This window comes from Oncorhynchus kisutch, linkage group LG13 (genome assembly GCF_002021735.2).
Source record: "Oncorhynchus kisutch isolate 150728-3 linkage group LG13, Okis_V2, whole genome shotgun sequence".
NCBI classification, from domain to species: Eukaryota; Metazoa; Chordata; class Actinopteri; order Salmoniformes; family Salmonidae; genus Oncorhynchus; species Oncorhynchus kisutch.
Window position 1 is genome coordinate 4,459,871 of NC_034186.2, and position 23,666 is coordinate 4,483,536.

The window sequence follows — 23,666 nt, forward strand, 5'->3', positions numbered from 1 at the left end:
AGCACTCCTTGTGTTCGGATGGCAACCAGACATACGGTTGCTGTCACTTTATGAACTAAATCAATTCAAGGACACCCCGCGAGGGGACCCTTGCAAAAATTCTACTTTGACTCCTGAAATCCTTTTTTTCCTTCTTTTTTTTCATCTGAAAACTCTTCGGCCCTCTAATCCCCATTACATGTTTGTGACTCTGATTCTGTAGTTTATCATATTAGCACATACTTTTCCTTAATCATTCAACTGCTTACGTTTTGTACGTGGTAGAAGCCCAGAGGAGGACCTCGCCCTGTGTTCTTCAGAGGCTCTGTTGAAAAGGCCTCATCGTGGCGGTGGATGAAACTATAGACGGTCAGAAAGAGTGAGGGCCTCGTTAGCTGTCACTCCGTCTGTTACAATGTCTGATAGACCATAAAGATCTGACAGACCTAAAGATCTGATAGACCTAAAGATCTGATAGACCTTAATGAAGAAGCAGAAGAAGAGGCAGAAGCAGAAGAAGAAGAAAAACAACAACAACAACAACTTACTTGAACTGGCAGAAGATGTCAGCGTACTCTGCTGAGATGCTGAAGGCCTGGAGGACCGTCACTCTGAAGGTGAAGATTTTACCTATCCTCAGGTGTTCCAGGGTTCCGTCCAGAGCTCCTCCCTCCAGGTTGGTCTTCAGGGGGCTCTCCAACTCATCTGGACCGGCTACAAGGGGTTAAAACAGACATAGAAGACATAGAAGAGACATTGAATGTAGTCCTGCTTCCTGTGTTTTCATTATGGCACACTGAGCTATTTCTCTCTTCACCAACACTACATCCTTACTTAAAACAACACAGTATAACGTCAGGCAGTTGCCTCCCACTGGCACACTGATAAACACACTACCTACCTGTACATAAATACTTTTAGCATTATGTAGATATGAACACACACCAAACACACATTGCCTTCAGAAGGTATTCCCCTGTCTTGACTTTTTCCACATTTTGTTGTGTTACGGCCTGAATTTAAAATGGATTACATTTAGATGTTGTGCCTGCACACAATACCCCGAAATGTCAAAGTGGAAATATGGTTTTAGAAATGTTTACAAATTAATGAGAAATGTAACGCTGAAATGTCTTGAGTCAATACGTCACGAATATAACCGAAGGTGGCTCCCCTTCCTGTTCGGGTGGCGCTCGGCGGTCGTCGTCGTCGTTGCCGGTCTACTAGCTGCCACCGAAGGTGGCTCCCCTTCCTGTTCGGGTGGCGGTCGTCGTCGCCGGTCTACTAGCTGCCACCGAAGGTGGCTCCCCTTCCTGTTCGGGTGGCGGTCGTCGTCGTCGCCAGTCTACTAGCTGCCACCGAAGGTGGCTCCCCTTCCTGTTCGGGTGGCCCTCGGCGGTCATCGTCGCCGGTCTACTAGCTGCCACCGAAGGTGGCTCCCCTTCCTGTTCGGGTGGCGCTCGGCGGTCGTCGTCGCCGGTCTACTAGCTGCCACCGAAGGTGGCTCCCCTTCCTGTTCGGGTGGCGCTCGGCGGTCGTCGTCGCCGGTCTACTAGCTGCCACCGAAGGTGGCTCCCCTTCCTGTTCAGGTGGCGCTCGGCGGTCGTCGTCGCCGGTCTACTAGCTGCCACTGAAGGTGGCTCCCCTTCCTGTTCGGGTGGCGCTCGGCGGTCGTCGTAGTCGTCGCCGGTCTACTAGCTGCCACTGAAGGTGGCTCCCCTTCCTGTTCGGGTGGCGCTCGGCGGTCGTCGTCGCCGGTCTACTAGCTGCCACCGAAGGAGGCTCCCCTTCCTGTTCGGGTGGCGCTCGGCGGTCGTCATCGCCGGTGTACTAGCTGCTACCGAAGGTGGCTCCCCTTCCTGTTCGGGTGGCGCTCGGCGGTCGTCGTCGCCGGTCTACTAGCTGCCACCGAAGGTGGCTCCCCTTCCTGTTCGGGTGGCGCTCGGCGGTCGTCGTCGCCGGTCTACTAGCTGCCACTGAAGGTGGTTCCCCTTCCTGTCCGGGTGGCGCTCGGCGGTCGTCGGTCTACTAGCTGCCACCGAAGGTGGCTCCCCTTCCTGTTCGGGTGGCGCTCGGCGGTCGTCGTCGCCGGTCTACTAGCTGCCACCGAAGGTGGCTCCCCTTCTTGTTCGGGTGGCGCTCGGTGGTCGTCGTCGCCGGTCTACTAGCTGCCACCGAAGGTGGCTCCCCTTCCTGTTCGGGTGGCGCTCGGCGGTCGTCGTCGCCGGTCTACTAGCTGCCACCGAAGGTGGCTCCCCTTACTGTTCGGGTGGCGCTCGGCGGTCGTCGTCGCCGGTCTACTAACTGCCACCGAAGGTGGCTCCCCTTCCTGTTCGGGTGGCGCTCGGCGGTCGTCGTCGCCGGTCTACTAGCTGCCACCGAAGGTGGCTCCCCTTCCTGTTCGGGTGGCGCTCGGCGGTCGTCGTCGCCAGTCTACTAGCTGCCACCGAAGGTGGCTCCCCTTCCTGTTCGGGTGGCACTCGGTGGTCGTCGTCGCCGGTCTGCTAGCTGCCACTGATCCCTTTTTCCTTTTCGTTTGTTTCTGTCTAATTGTTTTCACCTGTTCCTTGTTGGGGTTTTGGGATGGGTGTTATTTAAGTTAGTTTAGCCCGCTGGTGTTTGTCCTTGTTGTTACTGTTACGTTTGTGGTGTATCGTTGTCTTTTGGGTTTTCACTGTCCAGGTTTTGTAACTAAGGTTTTGGGGTTGTTTGCACCTGTGTTTAGGGCTTCACCCAAGTTTGTTACTTTGTAGAGGACATTAAAGCGTTTTTTCCCCGTTTACTTTTGCTCTCTGCGTCTGACTCCACACCCATCACTCACCCACCGTTACACAATAAGTATCCAACCGCTTTGTTATGTCGAGGAGCCTAAATAAGTTCAGGAGTAGAAATGGTTAACAAGTCACATAATAAGTTGCAGGGACTCACTCTGTGTGCAATAATAGTGTTTAACATGGTATTTGAGTGACCTCATCTCTGTTCCCCACACATCCAATTATATGTAAGAACCCTCAGTCGAGCAGTGAAATAAAAAAAAACAGAATTCAACCACAAAGAACAGGGAGGTTTTCCAATGAAAAAGCAGACGTTGAATATCCCTTCGAGCATGGTGGCATTTTTAAATACACTTTGGATGGTGTATTAATACACCCTGTATTATGTATTCCAAAACATGCATCCTGTTTGGAATGAGACAATAAAAAGTAAAACTGCAAAAAAAAATTGCAAAGAAATAAAATGTATGTCTTGGATGCAAAGCGTTATGTTTGGGGCAAATCCAACAGAACACATCACATCACTGGGTACCACTCTTCATATTTTCAAGCACGGTGGTGACTGCATCATGTTATGGGTATGCTTGTCATCAGCAAGGACTAGGGAGAAAAATAAAACAGAATAAAGCGAAACACAGGCAAAATCTGAGAGGAAAACGTGCTTCAGTCTGCTTTCCAACAAACATTGGGAGATAAATTCCCCTTTCGGCAGGACAATAACCTACAACACAAAGGCAAATATACACTGGAGTTGCTTACCAAGAAGACACTGAATGTTCCTGAGTGGCCTAATTACAGTTTTGACTTAAAACGGCTTACAAATCTCTGGCAAGATTAGAAAATGGCTGTCTAGCAATTTGACAGAGCTTGAAGAATTTGAAAAATAACAATATGCAAATATTGTACAATCCAGGTGTGGATTGTACATCTCTTTGTGACTTACCTGGAAAGGCACACAACTGAAAACCCTGCTAACGGTGATTCTAACATGTATTGACTCAAGGGTGTGAATACTTATGTAAATGAGATATTTCTGTATTTAAGTTTCAATAAATGTTCAATCATTTAGAAAAACATGTTTTCACTTTGTCATTATGGGGCATTGTGTGTAGATAGGTGAGATAAAAATAAATATAATCCATTTTGAGTTCAGGTGGTAACACAATAAAGTGTGGATTAAATCAAGAGGTATGATATTTCCTGGAGGCTTTCTGAAGTCCACACCCACATACACAGACCACACCCACGACAGACCACAGCCTCACAGACAGACGACAGCCTCACAGACAGACTCCTCACACAGAGTTCTCTATAGCTAATGCAGAACAGTTTGACGAGACAACACAGTTTGACGAGACACCACAGAGGCTGAGGAGACACCACAGAGACTGAGGAGACACCACAGAGACTGAGGAGACACCACAGAGACTGAGGAGACACCACAGAGACTGAGGAGACTACACAGAGACTGAGGAGACACCACAGAGTCTGAGGAGACACCACAGAGGCTGAGGAGACACCACAGAGTCTGAGGAGAAACCACAGAGACTGAGGAGAAACCACAGAGACTGAGGAGAAACCACAGAGACTGAGGAGACACCACAGAGTCTGAGGAGACACCACAGAGGCTGAGGAGACACCACAGAGGCTGAGGAGACACCACAGAGCCTGAGGAGACACCACAGAGACTGAGGAGACACCACAGAGACTGAGGATAAACCACAGAGACTGAGGAGACACCACAGAGCCTGAGGAGACACCACAGAGGCTGAGGAGACACCACAGAGCCTGAGCAGACACCACAGAGACTGAGGAGACACCACAGAGACTGAGGAGACACCACAGAGACTGAGGAGACACCACAGAGACTGAGAGGAGACTACTCAGAGTCTGAGGAGAAACCACAGAGACTGAGGAGACACCACAGAGACTGAGGAGAAACCACAGAGACTGAGGAGACACCACAGAGCCTGAGGAGACACCACAGAGGCTGAGGAGACACCACAGAGACTGAGCAGACACCACAGAGACTGAGGAGAAACCACAGAGACTGAGGAGACACCACAGAGGCTGAGGAGACTACTCAGAGTCTGAGGAGAAACCACAGAGACTGAGGAGACTACTCAGAGTCTGAGGAGAAACCACAGAGCCTGAGGAGACACCACAGAGACTGAGGAGAAACCACAGAGACTGAGGAGACACCACAGAGCCTGAGGAGACACCACAGAGGCTGAGGAGACACCACAGAGGCTGAGGAGACACCACAGAGACTGAGCAGACACCACATAGACTGAGGAGACACCACAGAGACTGAGGAGACACCACATAGACTGATGAGACACCACAGAGACTGAGGAGACACCGCAGAGACTGAGAAGACACCACAGAGACTGAGGAGACACCACAGAGACTGAGGAAACACCACAGCTAGTGGTGGTTACCCGCACATGTATTGTTGTTGACTTCATCGGCTGAGGGTCCCGCCTCTGAGTTCTGTCCCTCCCCCTCCACGAAACGCAGCTCCTCCTGGGACGCCCCAGTACGGGACAGACCGGCGGGGCACGACTCAGCCTGGAACTGACCACAAGGGACAGCATAGTTAGCAAAGCTGGAAGAGAAGCTAGCAAACCTAGGAGGTAGTCACTAACTAGCTAGAAGACGGCATACAGATAGCAGAGATAGAGGGAGTGGCCTAGCCACTGACATTACAGCTAGAAGACGTAGCCTGGAACAGCATACAGTAAGTAAAGCTAAGGGAGGTTACAAGGTCTGTGTAAAACTAGGGAAGGTACATACAATGATTTATATATACACTAGATGGCTGACAGGGGGCGCTGTTTTGAAGTCATCTGCGCCTCCATCTTCGCACTGCCCCAATTAGTCGACTGGTCGATTGCTTGGTCGTTAGGCTGTTGGTCGACCGAGATTATAGTAACCTTCACCTGTCAGTGGCAACAGCTTTCAAAGGCTCATCATTTGTACAAATACAGAAGATAACCCACTTCATTACATTGACACATTTGATATCCCGACTGTGAGAAACAATTTATGTAAACTGACATTATCTGTTGCTTATTTTCAACTTCTTAGTTGCATATAATGTACAGGGTATAACCCAGCCTGGTGGAACCATGAATGGACAGAGACCTGGCACTCTGACAGACAGGCTTGATACTGATGTCTCTGAATGGACAGAGACCTGGCACTCTGACAGACAGATACGGATGTCTCTGAATTGAGAGAGACCTGGCACTCTGATTTACAATGTTACTAGACACGTTTCCTTGTGTTCTCTTTTTTAACATGGAATAGAATTGTATCAGTCTATCCTCAACACGGGGGCCCCTCAGGGGTGCGTGCTTAGTCCCCTCCTGTACACCCTGTTCACACAAGACTGCGCGTCCAGGCACGACTCCAACACTATCATTAAGTTTGATGACGACACAACAGTGGTAGGCTTGATCATCGACAACGATGAGACAGCCTATAGGGAGGAGGTCAAAGACATGGCTGTGTGGTGCCAGGACAACAACTTCACCCTCAATGTGAGCAAGACAAAGGAGCTGATCGTGGACTATAGGAAAAGGAGGGTCGAACAGGCCCACATTAACATCGACGGGGTTGTAGTGGAGCGGGTCGAGAGTTTCAAGTTCCTTGGATCCACATCACCAACAAACTATCATGGTCCAAACACAGACATCGTGAAGAGGGCACGACAACACCTTTTCCCTCCCTCACGAGACCGAAAAGTTTTGGCGTGGGTCCCCCAAACCCTCAAAAAGTTTTACAGCTGCACCATCGACAGCATCCTGACCGGTTGCATCACCGTCTGTTATGGCAACTGCTTGGCATCTGACCGTAAGGGTAGTAAATAAATCAATAACCAATAAATCACTGGGACCTTTCTGCCATCCAGGACCTATATACCAGTCATCCAGGACCTATATACCAGTCATCCAGGACCTATATACCAGTCATCCAGGACCTATATACCAGTCATCCAGGACCTATATACCAGCCATCCAGGACCTATATACCAGTCATCCAGGACCTATGTAACAGTCATCCAGGACCTATATACCAGTCATCCAGGACCTATATACCAATCATCCAGGACCTATATACCAGTCATCCAGGACCTATGTACCAGTCATCCAGGACCTATATACCAGTCATCCAGGACCTATATACCAGTCATCCAGGACCTATATACCAGTCATCCAGGACCTATATACCAGCCATCCAGGACCTATGTAACAGTCATCCAGGACCTATATACCAGTCATCCAGGACCTATATACCAGTCATCCAGGACCTATATACCAGTCATCCAGGACCTATATACCAGTCATCCAGGACCTGTATACCAGTCATCCAGGACCTATATACCAGTCATCCAGGACCTATATACCAGTCATCCAGGACCTATATACCAGTCATCCAGGACCTATATACCAGCCATCCAGGACCTATGTAACAGTCATCCAGGACCTATATACCAGTCATCCAGGACCTATATACCAGTCATCCAGGACCTATATACCAGTCATCCAGGACCTATATACCAGTCATCCAGGACCTATATACCAGTCATCCAGGACCTATATACCAGTCATCCAGGACCTATATACCAGTCACCCAGGACCTATATACCAGTCACCCAGGACCTATATACCAGTCACCCTCTCTGCTACCGCACGGCAAGCGGTACCGGAGCGCCAAGTCTGGGTTCGAAAGGCTCCTTAACAGCTTCTACCCCCAAACCATAAGACTGCTATGCAGTTAATCAAAATGACCACCCGGACTATTTACACTGACGCCCCCCCCCCCGCCCCCCCCATTGTTTTTACACTGCTGCAACTCGCGGTGTATTATCGATGCATAGTCACTTTAACCATACCTACATGTACAAATGACCTCGACTAGCCTGTACCTCCGCACATTGACTCGGGAACCGGTGCCCCCTGTATATAGCCTCGTTATTGTTTTTTAGTTTTTTAAATTTACTTTAGTTTTTTAGTCATATTTTCTTACCTTTATTTATTAAACTGGATTATTGATAAGGTGTACATAGTTACATTAGCAGAACACTTATTGTGTAAAAGGTTGTTTGTTCTACAGGAACCTGTTGTTACTGCATGCCAAAATACGAGGACAAATCAGCGAGTGCAGCTGAGCCTATAAATGCATGCATTTTTATCCTTGAAACATTTCATTGAAATACTGTATGAATAATTCCATGAATTCCTCTGGAGAAGGAATGGGGAGTGCCAAGATGGTCGACTAGTGACTTATTGGGGACTGCCAATACGACCGACTAGTGACTTATTGGGGACTGCCAATACGACCGACTAGTGGCTTGTTGGGGACTGCCAATACGACCGACTAGTGGCTTATTGGGGACTGCCAATACGACTGACTAGTGGCTTATTGGGGACTGCCAATACGACCGACTAGTGGCTTATTGGGGACTGCCAATACGACCGACTAGTGGCTTATTGGGGACTGCCAATACGACCGACTAGTGGCTTATTGGGGACTGCCAATACGACCGACTAGTGGCTTATTGGGGACTGCCAATACGACCGACTAGTGGCTTATTGGGGACTGCCAATACGACCGACTAGTGGCTTATTGGGGACTGCCAATACGACCGACTAGTGGCTTATTGGGGACTGCCAATACGACCGACTAGTGGCTTATTGGGGACTGCCAATACGACCGACTAGTGGCTTATTGGGGACTGCCAATATGACCGACTAGTGGCTTATTGGGGACTGCCAATATGACCGACTAGTGGCTTATTGGGGACTGCCAATACGGTCGACTAGTGACTTATTGGGGACTGCCAATACGACCGACTAGTGGCTTGTTGGGGACTGCCAATACGACCGACTAGTGGCTTATTGGGGACTGCCAATACGACCGACTAGTGGCTTATTGGGGACTGCCAATACGACCGACTAGTGGCTTATTGGGGACTGCCAATACGACCGACTAGTGGCTTATTGGGGACTGCCAATACGACCGACTAGTGGCTTATTGGGGACTGCCAATACGACCGACTAGTGGCTTATTGGGGACTGCCAATACGACCGACTAGTGGCTTATTGGGGACTGCCAATATGACCGACTAGTGGCTTATTGGGGACTGCCAATACGGTCGACTAGTGGCTTATTGGGGACTGCCAATACGACCGACTAGTGGCTTATTGGGGACTGCCAATACGACCGACTAGTGGCTTATTGGGGACTGCCAATACGACCGACTAGTGGCTTATTGGGGACTGCCAATACGACCGACTAGTGGCTTATTGGGGACTGCCAATACGACCGACTAGTGGCTTATTGGGGACTGCCAATACGACCGACTAGTGGCTTATTGGGGATTGCCAATACGACCGACTAGTGGCTTTAAAGCCTCTCATTTGCCAATACATCGCATCCAGCAATCCATCAATGGGTACATAGTTACTGACTAGACAAAACAGCTCAGGAGACGTACCTTCTCAAACTCCCGGTCCTCGAAGGAGATCTTGGCGGTGCCAGACTGACGGACACCGGATCCGTAGTCAGGAGCCTCCTCATCGGCTGGAGGGAAACACAAAGCACCTTCACTTCCTCTGGAAGTCACACAGTATTATTACTGTGTATCTTTTGAAGAAACCCGAGTCCCTTATGTACATGTCTACATGCTTCAGTAGGTTAGGCATTCTTTGTTTGGTTGTTTGATTGATTGAATAAATGATTGATTGACTGATTTGGTTGTTTGATGTGACGACGACGGGGGGGGGGGGTCCAGATCTTACCTGAGATCGCCTGTACAGCCACCCTGAGGAATCCTTTAACCTCTCCCTTCTCACTGACGATGGCCACGCGATGGACCAGGGGCACAGGGTACAGTAGGTTACTAAGGTACACAAAGGCTCTGGATGGGAGAGAGAGAGAGAGAGAGACAGAGAGAGAGAGAGAGAGGGAGGTAGAGACAGAAAGAGAGCAAGCAAGAGAGAGGGAGGTAGAGACAGAAAGAGAGTGAGCGAGAGAGAGGGAGGTAGAGACAGAAAGAGAGCGAAAGAGAGAGAGGGAGGTAGAGACAGAAAGAGAGCGAAAGAGAGAGAGGATGGTAGAGACAAAAAGAGAGCGAGAGAGAGAGAGAAAGACAGACAGAGAGAGAGAGAGAGAGAGAGAGAGAGAGAGGGAGGTAGAGACAGAAAGAGAGCGAGCGAGAGAGAGGTAGAGACAGAAAGAGACAGAGAGAGAGAGAATTGAATAGAAGAAAGAATAGTGAATGTACCATTACAGATACCAGAGACACCAGAACACCAGGACAGAGATAACAACTGACAAACTGTATGTCATTTTGGCAACATATTCTCCATATCCCAAAACGTAGAAATATTGTTATATTGTATGTAATTGCATGTAGTTCTATAGCTTGAAGTTACCACAAGACCACAACCTAGAATGGGACATCTTTAGGATATTTCGTTTCAATCTCCTGGATTGTCAGATTCCATAACTCCTAGCTATAATCTTTGTAATAACATATTGTGTCTTGCAGTCAAGGACAACATTTCCAAAGTGCCAATGAGGCGGGTAGACATTTAAGGGGTAAAAGGGCAGTAGAAAGGGGTAGGCTTTATGACAACATTGGTGAGGTGCAAAGAAGGCGCAGGACAAAAGGACGAGAACAACAAAAAAAAGAGGCTTTCTTTGCCTTCTTCTTCTTCTTCTTCTTCTTTAACTCAAAATGAATTGAAAAACAAATCAAGCAGAAATCCTCATAATACAGAACATGGCAAAAAAAAGAAGCTTAAACTAACAACTAACAGTCAACTAAGTTAAGGTAAAAAAAAAACAAAGAATGACACAATGGATTTATCAAAAGCAAAGCCACTCCCACAGGAAGTGGACAGGAAGTGCAACAAACAAAAAAGGGAGCCAATGTAAAAAATAAATAAATTTAAATGTAAAAAATTAAGAATAATGTGCTCTGGCATGCCTAAAAGAGATAGCTGTGGTAGAAACTAGCTCTTTCATCTCGAGATATTGCATCTTCCTAAATCACTTCCTGAATCAGTTGCTTCGCATGAATCAATTGATGATTCATTTATATTTATTATCAAGAGAACATTCGTGACATGGCAAGGACATCTAGCCGTGAGTAGCTGCTGTGTGTTGAGCAGAAACAAAAACAAATGTCAGAAGATATATGAGATGTGTTCTTGTTTCAGATGATGGTCTCCTTAAGAAAGATTGGATTACTACTAATGCAGAGTGACATGGATGGATGCATCAACGTGTTCAGGGCAGGGTCATCATCAGTGTCAAGAAAGAGCATCCCTCCCTGACCTGTGTGCATAAAGGTACGCTATGACAGTAACATAAAGCTGAAGGTACGTTATGACAGTAATATAAAGCTGAAGGTGTGATGTGACAGTAATATAAAGCTGAAGGTATGATGTGACAGTAACATAAAGCTGAAGGTATGATGTGACAGTAACATAAAGCTGAAGGTGTGATGTGACAGTAACATAAAGCCGAAGGTATGATGTGACAGTAACATAAAGCTGAAGGTACGTTATGACAGTAACATAAAGCTGAAGGCGTGATGTGACAGTAACATAAAGCCGAAGGTATGATGTGACAGTAACATAAAGCTGAAGGTACGTTATGACAGTAACATAAAGCTGAAGGTGTGATGTGACAGTAATATAAAGCTGAAGGTATGATGTGACAGTAATATAAAGCTGACGGTGTGATGTGACAGTAACATAAAGCTGAAGGTGTGATGTGACAGTAATATAAAGCTGAAGGTATGATGTGACAGTAACATAAAGCTGAAGGTGTGATGTGACAGTAACATAAAGCTGAAGGTATGATGTGACAGTAACATAAAGCTGAAGATATGATGTGACAGTAACATAAAGCTGAAGGTGTGATGTGACAGTAACATAAAGCTGAAGGTATGATGTGACAATAACATAAAGCTGAAGGTGTGATGTGACAGTAACATAAAGCTGAAGGTGTGATGTGACAATAACATAAAGCTGAAGATAGGTGCTCACAAAAACAAATCATTTCTGATGAGATTCAAAAGTAACGAAATTATAAGAGACAAGCGTTAAAGCCCCAAAATGTATAATAATAATAATTACAATGTTAGGTGGGATAAATGGTAGGAATTTTCTACTATATGAAAAACTTAATATTTGGAGTTTGACAGTTTAGAGTTGTGCCTAATTCATGTTATAAGGGAAGAAAGGACAGTGTGGCTATTAGTTTCTCCCTCGGAACTAAGAGGCAAGGAGTGGTGCTTGGAACAGTCAGCTATGGCGTGAGCTTGAGGGGAAACAGCTAGATTTATAAAGGGGAGTGCCTCAGACTGAACGAGAGGCAGGGGACCTTGGGTAATTTAGCCTCGTTTCTAATCTCTGTATTGGATGGAGCTAGCCAAAATGATGTCATTCTCAATAACATGTTCTCACGCTACAGCTACAGACAAGGTTCTCTTGCCCCTCTACAAAACACTGGACTGCCCTTACAGACAAGGTTATATTGCCCCTCTACAAAATACTGGACTGCTCTTACAGACAAGGTTATATTGCCCCTCTACAAAATACTGGACTGCCCTTACAGACAAGGTTATATTGCCCCTCTACAAAATACTGGACTGCCCTTACAGACAAGGTTATATTGCCCCTCTACAAAATACTGGACTGCCCTTACAGACAAGGTTATATTGCCCCTCTACAAAATACTGGACTGCCCTTACAGACAAGGTTATATTGCCCCTCTACAAAATACTGGACTGCCCTTACAGACAAGGTTATATTGCCCCTCTACAAAATACTGGACTGCCCTTACAGACAAGGTTATATTGCCCCTCTACAAAATACTGGACTGCCCTTACAGCCAAGGTTATATTGCCCCTCTACAAAATACTGGACTGCCCTTACAGACAAGGTTATATTGCCCCTCTACAAAATACTGGACTGCCCTTACAGCCAAGGTTATATTGCCCCTCTACAAAATACTGGACTGCCTTTACAGACAAGGTTATATTGCCCCTCTACAAAATACTGGACTGCCCTTACAGACAAGGTTATATTGCCCCTCTACAAAATACTGGACTGCCCTTACAGACAAGGTTATATTGCCCCTCTACAAAATACTGGACTGCCCTTACAGCCAAGGTTATATTTCCCCTCTACAAAATACTGGACTGCCCTTACAGCCAAGGTTATATTGCCCCTCTACAAAATACTGGACTGCCCTTACAGACAAGGTTATATTGCCCCTCTACAAAATACTGGACTGCCCTTACAGACAAGGTTATATTGCCCCTCTACAAAATACTGGACTGCCCTTACAGCCAAGGTTATATTGCCCCTCCACAAAATACTGGACTGCCCTTACAGACAAGGTTATATTGCCCCTCTACAAAATACTGGACTGCCCTTACAGACAAGGTTATATTGCCCCTCTACAAAATACTGGACTGCCCTTACAGCCAAGGTTATATTGCCCCTCTACAAAATACTGGACTGCCCTTACAGCCAAGGTTATATTGCCCCTCTACAAAATACTGGACTGCCCTTACAGACAAGGTTATATTGCCCCCCTACAAAATACTGGACTGCCCTTACAGCCAAGGTTATATTGCCCCTCTACAAAATACTGGACTGCCCTTACAGACAAGGTTATATTGCCCCTCTACAAAATACTGGACTGCCCTTACAGCCAAGGTTATATTGCCCCTCTACAAAATACTGGACTGCCCTTACAGACAAGGTTATATTGCCCCTCTACAAAATACTGGACTGCCCTTACAGCCAAGGTTATATTGCCCCTCTACAAAATACTGGACTGCCCTTACAGCCAAGGTTATATTGCCCCTCTACAAAATACTGGACTGCCCTTACAGACAAGGTTATATTGCCCCTCTACAAAATACTGGACTGCCCTTACAGCCAAGGTTATATTGCCCCTCTACAAAATACTGGACTGCCCTTACAGACAAGGTTATATTGCCCCTCTACAAAATACTGGACTGCCCTTACAGCCAAGGTTATATTGCCCCTCTACAAAATACTGGACTGCCCTTACAGACAAGGTTATATTGCCCCTCTACAAAATACTGGACTGCCCTTACAGCCAAGGTTATATTGCCCCTCTACAAAATACTGGACTGCCCTTACAGACAAGGTTATATTGCCCCTCTACAAAATACTGGACTGCCCTTACAGCCAAGGTTATATTGCCCCTCTACAAAATACTGGACTGCCCTTACAGCCAAGGTTATATTGCCCCTCTACAAAATACTGGACTGCCCTTACAGACGCAATGAAAATGTCAACTTATAAAAGCAAAGACAGGTCAATGTGGATGTGTGTAATTTGGTTGCCACAACAATAACAAAACCTCTATCCATTAATAATGAATAAGTTGCTAATTTCCTGTGTGTGTGTGTGTGTGTGTGTGTGTGTGTGTGCGTTTGTGTACCTGTGTGTGTGCATGTGTGTGTGTGTGTGCTCCCTCGGACAGCGGAGATACCCAGAGTGTCTCCGTGTGAAAGAGCTAGTTTCCACCCTCAGCATGTTCCTGAAACCTCACCAACCTTCCCACTACACTGAATAACGGAGAGCGGTCATAAAAGGGATCCAGGCCTTCGCTGGAGCCGCCTCGGCACGCCTCTCCCTCATCATCATCATCATCATCCCCGAGCTCCGAGCACGGATCGTCCAAAAATATATCATCGTTCAGATCCTGCAAAGCATCCAACTCATCCTCCTCCCTTCCTCGTCCCTCCGGACGAGCGTCGGCCAGCTCCGTTTGCTCGGAGGTGGAGAGGGTGGTGGAAGGAGTGGGGGAGGGAGTGGGATCACTCATGCGCTCGCTCATGCACGCGTTGAAAAGGGGGTTGCTGGTAGCCATAAACATGGGAAGTAAGTTAGATAGTGGCCTAACAACAGGAAAGATAGAAACACATCTACATAGAGGAACAGAAGCCGTTCTGCTGGGGGAGATGTAAAAAACCTGACTGTCTTCAGGTTGGTACAGAAGGCTTTGAGGTACACTACATCACCAAAAGTATGTGGACACCTGCTCATTGAACATCTCATTCAAAAAAATCATGGGCATTAATATGAAGTTGCCCCCCCCCCCCCTTTGCTACTATAACAGCCTCCACTCTTCTGGGAAGGCTTTCCACTAGATGTTGGAACATTGCTGCTATAACAGCCTCCACTCTTCTAGGAAGGCTTTCCACTAGATGTTGGAACATTGCTGCTATAACAGCCTCCACTCTTCTGGGAAGGCTTTCCACTAGATGTTGGAACATTGCTGCTATAACAGCCTCCACTCTTCTGGGAAGGCTTTCCACTAGATGTTGGAACATTGCTGCTATAACAGCCTCCACTCTTCTGGGAAGGCTTTCCACTAGATGTTGGAACATTGCTGCGGGGACTTGCTTCAATTCAGCCATAAGAGCATTAGTGAGGTTGGGCACTGATGTTGGGAGATTAGGCCTGGCTCACTGTCGGCGTTAAAATTCATCCCAAAGGTGTTCGATGGGGTTGAGGTCAGGACTCTGTGCAGGCCAGTCAAGTTCTTCCACACCGATCTCGACAAACCATTTCTGCATGGACCTCGTTTGTGCATGGGGCCATTGTCATCCTGAAACAGGAAAGGGCCTTCCCCAAACTGTTACCACAAAGTTAGAAGCACAGAATTGTCTAGAATGTCATTGTATGCTGTCATGTTAATATTTCCCTTCACTGGAACTAAGGGGCCTGGCCCGAACCATGAAAAACAGCCCCAGACCATTATTCCTCCTCCACCAAACTTTACAGTTGGCACAATGCATTTGGGCAGGTATTGTTCTCCTGGCATCCGCCAAACCCAGATTTGTCCGTCGGACTGCCAGAAAGTGCGATTCATCCCTCCAGAGAACGCGTTTCCACTGCTCCAGAGTCGAGTCCAATGGCTGCGAGCTTTACACCACTCCAGCCGACGCTTGGCATTGGGCATGGTGATCTTAGGTTTGTGTGCAGCTGCTCAGCCATGGAAACCCATTTCATGAAGCTCCCGACGAACAGTTCTTGTGCTGACGTTGCTTCCAGAGGCAGTTTGGAACTCGGTAGTGTTGCAACCGAGGACAGATGATTTTTGCCCTTCAGCACTCGGCAGTCCCATTCGGTGAACTTGTGAGGCCTACCACTTCGCGACTAAGCTGTTGACCAGGATAGCTCTAGCAGGGCATAACTTTAATGAACTGACATGTTGGAAAGTTGGTATCCTATGACGGTGCCATGTTGAAAAGTCACTGAGCTCTTCAGTACGGGCCATTCTAATGCCATTGGTATGTCTATGGAGATTGCATGGCTGTGTGCTTGATTTTATACACCTGTCAGCAACAAGTGTGGCTGAAAAAAACGGCTTCACTAATTTGAATTGATGTCCAGATACTTTTGTGTGTGTATATATATATATGTATATATATATATATATATATATATATAGTGTATGTTAGTAATATACACTGAGTGTTAAAAACATTAGGAACACCTGCTCTTTCCATAACAGACCAGGTCAATCCAGGTGAAAGATATGATCCCTTATTGCAGAAGTTCTTAAACATTTTCAGCATGGGACCCAAATGACAAATTCTGTGTTTTTCTTGGGACACAGGCTTATACTTTTGTATATATATATATATATATATAGTGTATCTCAGTATACATCGGACTGGGGGCTGACTAATTCAGGAGAATGACGTGTGAGATTTTCTTCACGCTGTTCTTGGATCCATGCATTAATAAGAGTCTCTCAGTCAAAAGAACGTTCTCCAGAGACGTGTGGTGAGAGAGGAGGCAGGCTCATAGTAACGTCTGGAATGGAGTGAATGGAATGGTGTGGGAGGCAGGCTCATAGTAACGTCTGGAATGGAGTGAATGGAATGGTGTGGGAGGCAGGCTCATAGTAATGTCTGGAATGGAGTGAATGGAATGGTGTGGGAGGCAGGCTCATAATAGCATCTGGAATGGAGTGAATGGAATGGTGTGGGAGGCAGGCTCATAGTAACGTCTGGAATGGAGTGAATGGAATGGTGTGGGAGGCAGGCTCATAGTAACATCTGGAATGGAGTGAATGGAATGGTGTGGGAGGCAGGCTCATAATAGCATCTGGAATGGAGTGAATGGAATGGTGTGGGAGGCAGGCTCATAGTAACATCTGGAATGGAGTGAATGGAATGGTGTGGGAGGCAGGCTCATAGTAACGTCTGGAATGGAGTGAATGGAATGGTGTGGGAGGCAGGCTCATAGTAACATCTGGAATGGAGTGAATGGAATGGTGTGGGAGGCAGGCTCATAGTAACGTCTGGAATGGAGTGAATGGAATGGTGTGGGAGGCAGGCTCATAGTAACGTCTGGAATGGAGTGAATGGAATGGTGTGGGAGGCAGGCTCATAGTAACATCTGGAATGGAGTGAATGGAATGGTGTGGGAGGCAGGCTCATAGTAACATCTGGAATGGAGTGAATGGAATGGTGTGGGAGGCAGGCTCATAGTAACGTCTGGAATGGAGTGAATGGAATGGTGTGGGAGGCGGGCTCATAGTAACGTCTGGAATGGAGTGAATGGAATGGTATCAGACACATGGAAACAAAGTGTTTGGTGTTTCTGATAGCATTCCATTTATTCCTTTCCAGCCATTACTATGCGCCTGCCTCCTCTCTCACCACACGTCTCTGTCTCTCAAATGAACCTTATTATAGCTAAGTGGGATTTTCAATTAATTTGGGGACTGGGGTCTGTGATTCCTTTCTAATTATCCTGACTGTCTTTGATCCCATCTGTGGTCCTTAAAAACATGCTGTCTGGCTATGCTGTCTGGCCATGCTGTCTGGCCATGCTGTCTGACCATGCTGTCTGGCCATGCTGTCTGGCCATGCTGTCTGACCATGCTGTCTGACCATGCTGTCTGACCATGCTGTCTGACCATGCTGTTATGTGCTGTACCTGCCAACCAGACGGAACCAGGGGAAGCGGTCGTAGAAGGGGTCTCCTCCAGTCATGATGTTCTCACAGTCTTCAATGGTGCTGCTGGGAACCTCTGCTGCTCTGTCATACATCTCTCTCATCAGGTCCAGGCGCTGCCTGCAGGGGGCACCAGAGAGCAACACAGGACAACATCAGAATAGAGTATAGAGGTAGAGAGAGAGAGAGGGGAGAGAGAGAGAGAGAGAGAGAGAGAGAGAGGGAGAGAGAGACACAGAGTTAGAGAGAGAGAGAGGGAGAGAGAGAGAGAGAGAGAGAGAGAGAGAGGAGAGAGAGAGACACAGAGGTAGAGAGAGAGGTAGAGAGAGAGAGAGAGAGGGAGAGAGAGAGGTAGATAGAGAGAGAGAGAGAGAGAGAGAGAGAGAGAGAGAGAGAGAGAAAGAGAGAGATAGAGAGAGGTTGATAGAGAGAGAGAGAGAGAGAGAGAGAGAGAGAGAGAGAGAGAGAGAGAGGTTGATAGAGAGAGAGTTTGATAGAGAGCGTGAGTGCCATCACAACAGCAAGGTGTGTGTCCTGTTGCCACAAGAAAAGGGAAACTAGTGAAGAACAAACACCAATGTAAATACAGCGCATATTTATGTTTATTTATTTTCCCTTTTGTACTTTAACTATTTGCATTGTTACAACACTGTATATAGCCATAATATTAGCGAGTGAGAGAGAGAGAGGGAGAGAGAGAGAGAGGGTCAGAGAGAGGAATAGAGAGGGTTAGAGAGAGGGGGAGAGAGAAAGAGAGGAATAGAGAGGGAGAGAGAGAGAGAGAGAGAGAGGAATAGAGAGGGAGAGAGAGAGAGAGAGGGAGAGAGAGGGAGAGAGAGAGCGAGAGAGAGAGAGAAGAGAGAGAGAGAATAATATAGTAATATATCTAGATAAATCTGAGAGATCTGTTTTAGATTAAATGATCTCAATAATACTCTCCTGATAATGTACAACTGGACCCACATTTACTGTTACGTATAGTTCATCATTAGTTGTGCCTGGATCTGGCCTAGTGCTGGTTATATTCTACAATACCTGAGCTTCTCCAGGGTCCAGCAGTGGGTGGCCCCATTCTTCTGGTCCTGAACCTCCACAGCTACGATGGTCCTGGGGAACGGGCGGGTCGCTCTGTCCTTGGCTGCCTCAGCGGGCAGCAGGTCAGTGGGCAGGGGGGAGTACAGGGTGTCGGTCAGCAGCACAAACTGGAACTGGACCTGGGGGGGGGGGGGGGGGGGGGTCAGACCTGGGTTCAAATAGTATTGATTTCTTTCAAAAATGTCAGCAGTGCTCAATTCAGCTTGCCCGGTACAATAGAACCAATGTCTCAAAAATGCTGGCCGGTACAATAGAACCAATGTCTCAAAAATGCAGGCCGGTACAATAGAACCAATGTCTCAAAAATGCAGACCCCACCCATCTGGCACTTTAGACAGGCTCAATCAAGCAAACTAAACTTCATGAACCCAGATCTGGGACAGTTGTGCTTCTGTCATGACTCTCTCTCCTTGGTGAGGATCAAAAGGACCCGTCAGCTAGGCAAATGTTTGAGGATAGCCAAACCCCTCCCCCCTCTCCCACGGGAGAGGAGAGGGTGGAGTTTAGCCTGTTTTATGACTTAAATACCTTGCAGAAACTATCACCCACTCTGCAGAAATGGAAGGCTGAAAATCCTTTGTTTACACAGAGAGACATTGCCCCAAAAAACTCCAACATACAAAAGTGGATAATGAAAAAATATTGCTTACATAAAGAATGTGGGAAATGGTCGGTGGGAATTTAAAGAACAATCCTGTCAAAAGTTTATTATTTTGTGATATCATTAAAGGATGGTATAACTAATAACTGTATCTCTAAGGTTGTACACATTCTAGTTGTAAGGATTGCATCTAAATGTTGAATAAAATATATGATTAAGTATGAAAATACTTTTGTGAAGATAGCAATGTGATTTTAAGCCTTCTAAATGAGATAATGGCTTTTCATATAAACCAAATCAGTAACGTGAACGCAGACATTGTGACGGCGTGACGGAATGCCCCTTTGACCAGAGTGCTTAAGAGGACTCGCTAACAAAATGTACATTAAACCAAACGTGAGCTGAACTTTACGAAATGGTGGGAACCAATGAAAACTAGAGAAAAACATGCTGGGTTGCTGCGGGTGCGTAAAGTGGTCCTAGCCGTACCCTGAATAATCAACCGTTGAGACCAGACAGAGTGGAGCGGTGGCTACACGGCTGACAATTGTGAGACTAGAGAACGTGAGGACGTGGTCCAAACATTGAAATGATTAAAACTACAGTGCCTTGCGAAAGTATTCGGCCCCCTTGAACTTTGAGACCTTTTGCCACATTTTAGGCTTCAAACATAAAGATATAAAACTGTATTTTTTTGTGAAGAATCAACAACAGGTGGGACACAATCATGAAGTGGAACGACATTTATTGGATATTTCAAACTTTTATAACAAATCAAAAACTGAAAAATTGGGCGTGCAAAATTATTCAGCCCCTTTACTTTCAGTGCAGCAAACTCTCTCCAGAAGTTCAGTGAGGATCTCTGAATGATCCAATGTTGACCTAAATGACTAATGATGATAAATACAATCCACCTGTGTGTAATCAAGTCTCCATATAAATGCACCTGCACTGTGATAGTCTCAGAGGTCCGAATCATGAAGAACAAGGAACACACCAGGCAGGTCCGAGATACTGTTGTGAAGAAGTTTAAAGCCGGATTTGGATACAAAAAGATTTCCCAAGCTTTAAACATCCCAAGGAGCACTGTGCAAGCGATAATATTGAAATGGAAGGAGTATCAGACCACTGCAAATCTACCAAGACCTGGCCGTCCCTCTAAACTTTCAGCTCATACAAGGAGAAGACTGATCAGAGATGCAGCCAAGAGGCCCATGATCACTCTGGATGAACTGCAGAGATCTACAGCTGAGGTGGGAGACTCTGTCCATAGGACAACAATCAGTCGTATATTGCACAAATCTGGCCTTTATGGAAGAGTGGCAAGAAGAAAGCCATTTCTTAAAGATATCCATAAAAAGTGTTGTTTAAAGTTTGCCACAAGCCACCTGGGAGACACACCAAACATGTGGAAGAAGGTGCTCTGGTCAGATGAAACCAAAATTGAACTTTTTGGCAACAATGCAAAACGTTATGTTTGGCGTAAAAGCAACACAGCTCATCACCCTGAACACACCATCATGGTTTGGGCCTGCTTTTCTTCAGCAGGGACAGGGAAGATGGTTAAAATTGATGGGAAGATGGATGGAGCCAAATACAGGACCATTCTGGAAGAAAACCTGATGGAGTCTGCAAAAGACCTGAGGCTGGGACGGAGATTTGTCTTCCAACAAGACAATGATCCAAAACATAAAGCAAAATCTACAATGGAATGGTTCAAAAATAAACATATCCAGGTGTTAGAATGGCCAAGTCAAAGTCCAGACCTGAATCCAATCGAGAATCTGTGGAAAGAACTAAAAACTGCTGTTCACAAATGCTCTCCATCCAACCTCACTGAGCTCGAGCTGTTTTGCAAGGAGGAATGGGAAAAAAATTCAGTCTCTCGATGTGCAAAACTGATAGAGACATACCCCAAGCGACTTACAACTGTATTCGCAGCAAAAGGTGGCGCTACAAAGTATTAACTTAAGGGGGCTGAATCATTTTGCACGCCCAATTTTTCAGTTTTTGATTTGTTAAAAAAGTTTGAAATATCCAATAAATGTTGTTCCACTTCATGATTGTGTCCCACTTGTTGTTGATTCTTCACAAAAAAATAGAGTTTTATATCTTTATGTTTGAAGCCTGAAATGTGGCAAAAGGTCGCAAAGTTCAAGGGGGCAGAACAAAAGAAGCCTACAACTAAGAAGGACATTGTGACAGAGAAAGACATCTATACGGAAATATAGGTTGCATTTCTAATCCGAATGAGCGATTGTTAGGGTGCTAAATATTCATATTTATGGTGAGCGTAGTTTCCAAATGTATGTACGATAAGTCCACTCTCTTTGTCTCTCCCGCTCTTTATCTTTCCCCACTCCCTTTCCATTTGTGTAACAAGCTGTCATATCGGGTTAGTCCACTAGGGACTTTTCATATGCATTATGTTAGTAATCGATAACCTACACAATGTGTGTGTGTGTGTGTGTGTGTGTGTATTTCTGTGTGATTATTTAGTTACTTAGTAAATAAAAAATTAAGCCAATTTGTGTATCACTGATTCATCCCTTAGGCTAGGGTTCATGCAGATTTACGGAGTCAACGACGTTCAGAATGAAACTGATATGAGGAAATTATTGATGACTGGTATGATATCGATAAATATATATATATTATTGAGTTAATTCGGGAAACGGTAACTCATTAACTAAACTTTTCCCGTGGTGCCCCAAATTACTAATGGATGAATTGTTATTTAATAAAGTAATAAGTAAACATAGTAGGTCATTATTTGATAGATAGCAGTCATCACATTAATGATAGTCATGTCACAACACTTTCCGTGGTGATACAGGGACATGCTGAACGTTCTCAGACCTTCTTCTTGAGTTCCACGCTGATGGCGTTAGCCTCCTTGAGGAAGATGGCATTTCCCCACAGCTGGTCTCTGAGGGAAGTGAACTGGTAACAGCACCACTTCCTGAAACCCCACAGGGCCAGCTCTGTCTCCCTCTCTGTCCACAGAACTTCCTCCTCAGGCTCCTCCTCTTCCTCTCCTATTACCTCAGGGTAATAACGGTCCACCTGTTTCTGAAGGGCTTCCAGCTTGCTCTCATAATCCTGTGGAAATGGTCACATGATCAGGCTTTACTAGAAAATATTCAATATTGTTGTAAGACAAAATGTGAATGTTTTGTTGATCTTGTCCCTTCCGGGGTTTTGTCCATTTGTTAATAGGTCTCACCAGCCTCTGCTGCTCTAGTAGGATATGGGTTTCCTCCCTCTCTTTACGATACTGGTCTTCCAACTCCTGAAGCCTGAAGACACAACCACAGACACAACCACAGATATTATCTAAACTCTCTCTCACGCTTACCTCTGAACCCTCCCTCTAGTCCTCTCCTCTCTCCTCTTTCCTCTCCTCCTCCCTCCTCCTCTCCTCTCCTCCTCTCTCCTCTCCCCTCTCCTCCCCCCTCTCCCCTCTCCTCTCCTCTCCTCTCCTCTCCTCTCCTCTCCTCTCCTCTCCTCTCCTCTCCTCCTCTCCCCCTCTCAAATCAAATCAAATGTATTTATATAGCCCTTCGTACATCAGCTGATATCTCAAAGTGCTGTACAGAAACCCAGCCTAAAATCTCCCCCTCTCTCCTCTCCTCTCCTCTCCTCTCTCCTCTCTCCTCTCCCCTCTCCCCTCTCCCCTCTCTCCTCTCCTCTCCTCTCCTCTCCTCTCCTCTCCTCTCCTCTCCTCTCCTCTCCTCTCCTCTCCTCTCCCCCTCTCAAATCAAATCAAATTTATTTATATAGCCCTTTGTACATCAGCTGATATCTCAAAGTGCTGTACAGAAACCCAGCCTAAAATCTCCCCCTCTCCTCTCCCCTCTCCTCTCCTCTCTCCTCTCCTCTCCTCTCTCCTCTCTAGTTCTCTCACCTCTGGTCCATCTCCTGCTTCATGTCGATGCCCTGTTTGTCCAACAGTTCTCTCTGTGCGAAGGCCCAATCTACCGGCTCCACGGGGGTCTCAGCGCAGGGCGTCCTCTCCCGCTCCTGGCGCGCCTGCTCTGGGTGGTTGAACCGGAACACGTGGCTCTTACCCAGGATAATGCGGTTCCCTGGGGACACAACAGAGGAAAATTCAAACCCATTCAGTGACAGGTAGAAATGTCTGTATAGAAGTGATAAGCAGGATAAATGGAATAG

At 46.4% G+C, this 23,666-nt stretch overlaps 1 protein-coding gene across 8 annotated transcripts in view; it reads right to left on the bottom strand.

The window, feature by feature from the left end:
* kif1aa (kinesin family member 1Aa) overlaps positions 1–23,666 on the bottom strand; it is a 177,457-nt gene that overhangs the window by 56,385 nt on the left and 97,406 nt on the right. For 4 of the 8 annotated variants that reach the window (XM_031838196.1, XM_031838192.1, XM_031838194.1 and 1 more), the window contains 11 exons: positions 23,398–23,578; positions 22,717–22,789; positions 22,350–22,592; positions 18,830–19,008; positions 17,777–17,914; positions 14,374–14,679; positions 9,563–9,681; positions 9,259–9,344; positions 5,201–5,330; positions 528–693; positions 249–339 (listed from right to left, as the gene is read on the bottom strand). In XM_031838196.1, the coding sequence (XP_031694056.1) occupies positions 249–339; positions 528–693; positions 5,201–5,330; positions 9,259–9,344; positions 9,563–9,681; positions 14,374–14,679; positions 17,777–17,914; positions 18,830–19,008; positions 22,350–22,592; positions 22,717–22,789; positions 23,398–23,578 (1,712 nt within the window). The remainder of the gene's footprint in view (positions 1–248; positions 340–527; positions 694–5,200; positions 5,331–9,258; positions 9,345–9,562; positions 9,682–14,373; positions 14,680–17,776; positions 17,915–18,829; positions 19,009–22,349; positions 22,593–22,716; positions 22,790–23,397; positions 23,579–23,666) is intronic. The other 4 variants (XM_031838199.1, XM_031838198.1, XM_031838197.1 and 1 more) reach the window with 2 other exon arrangements.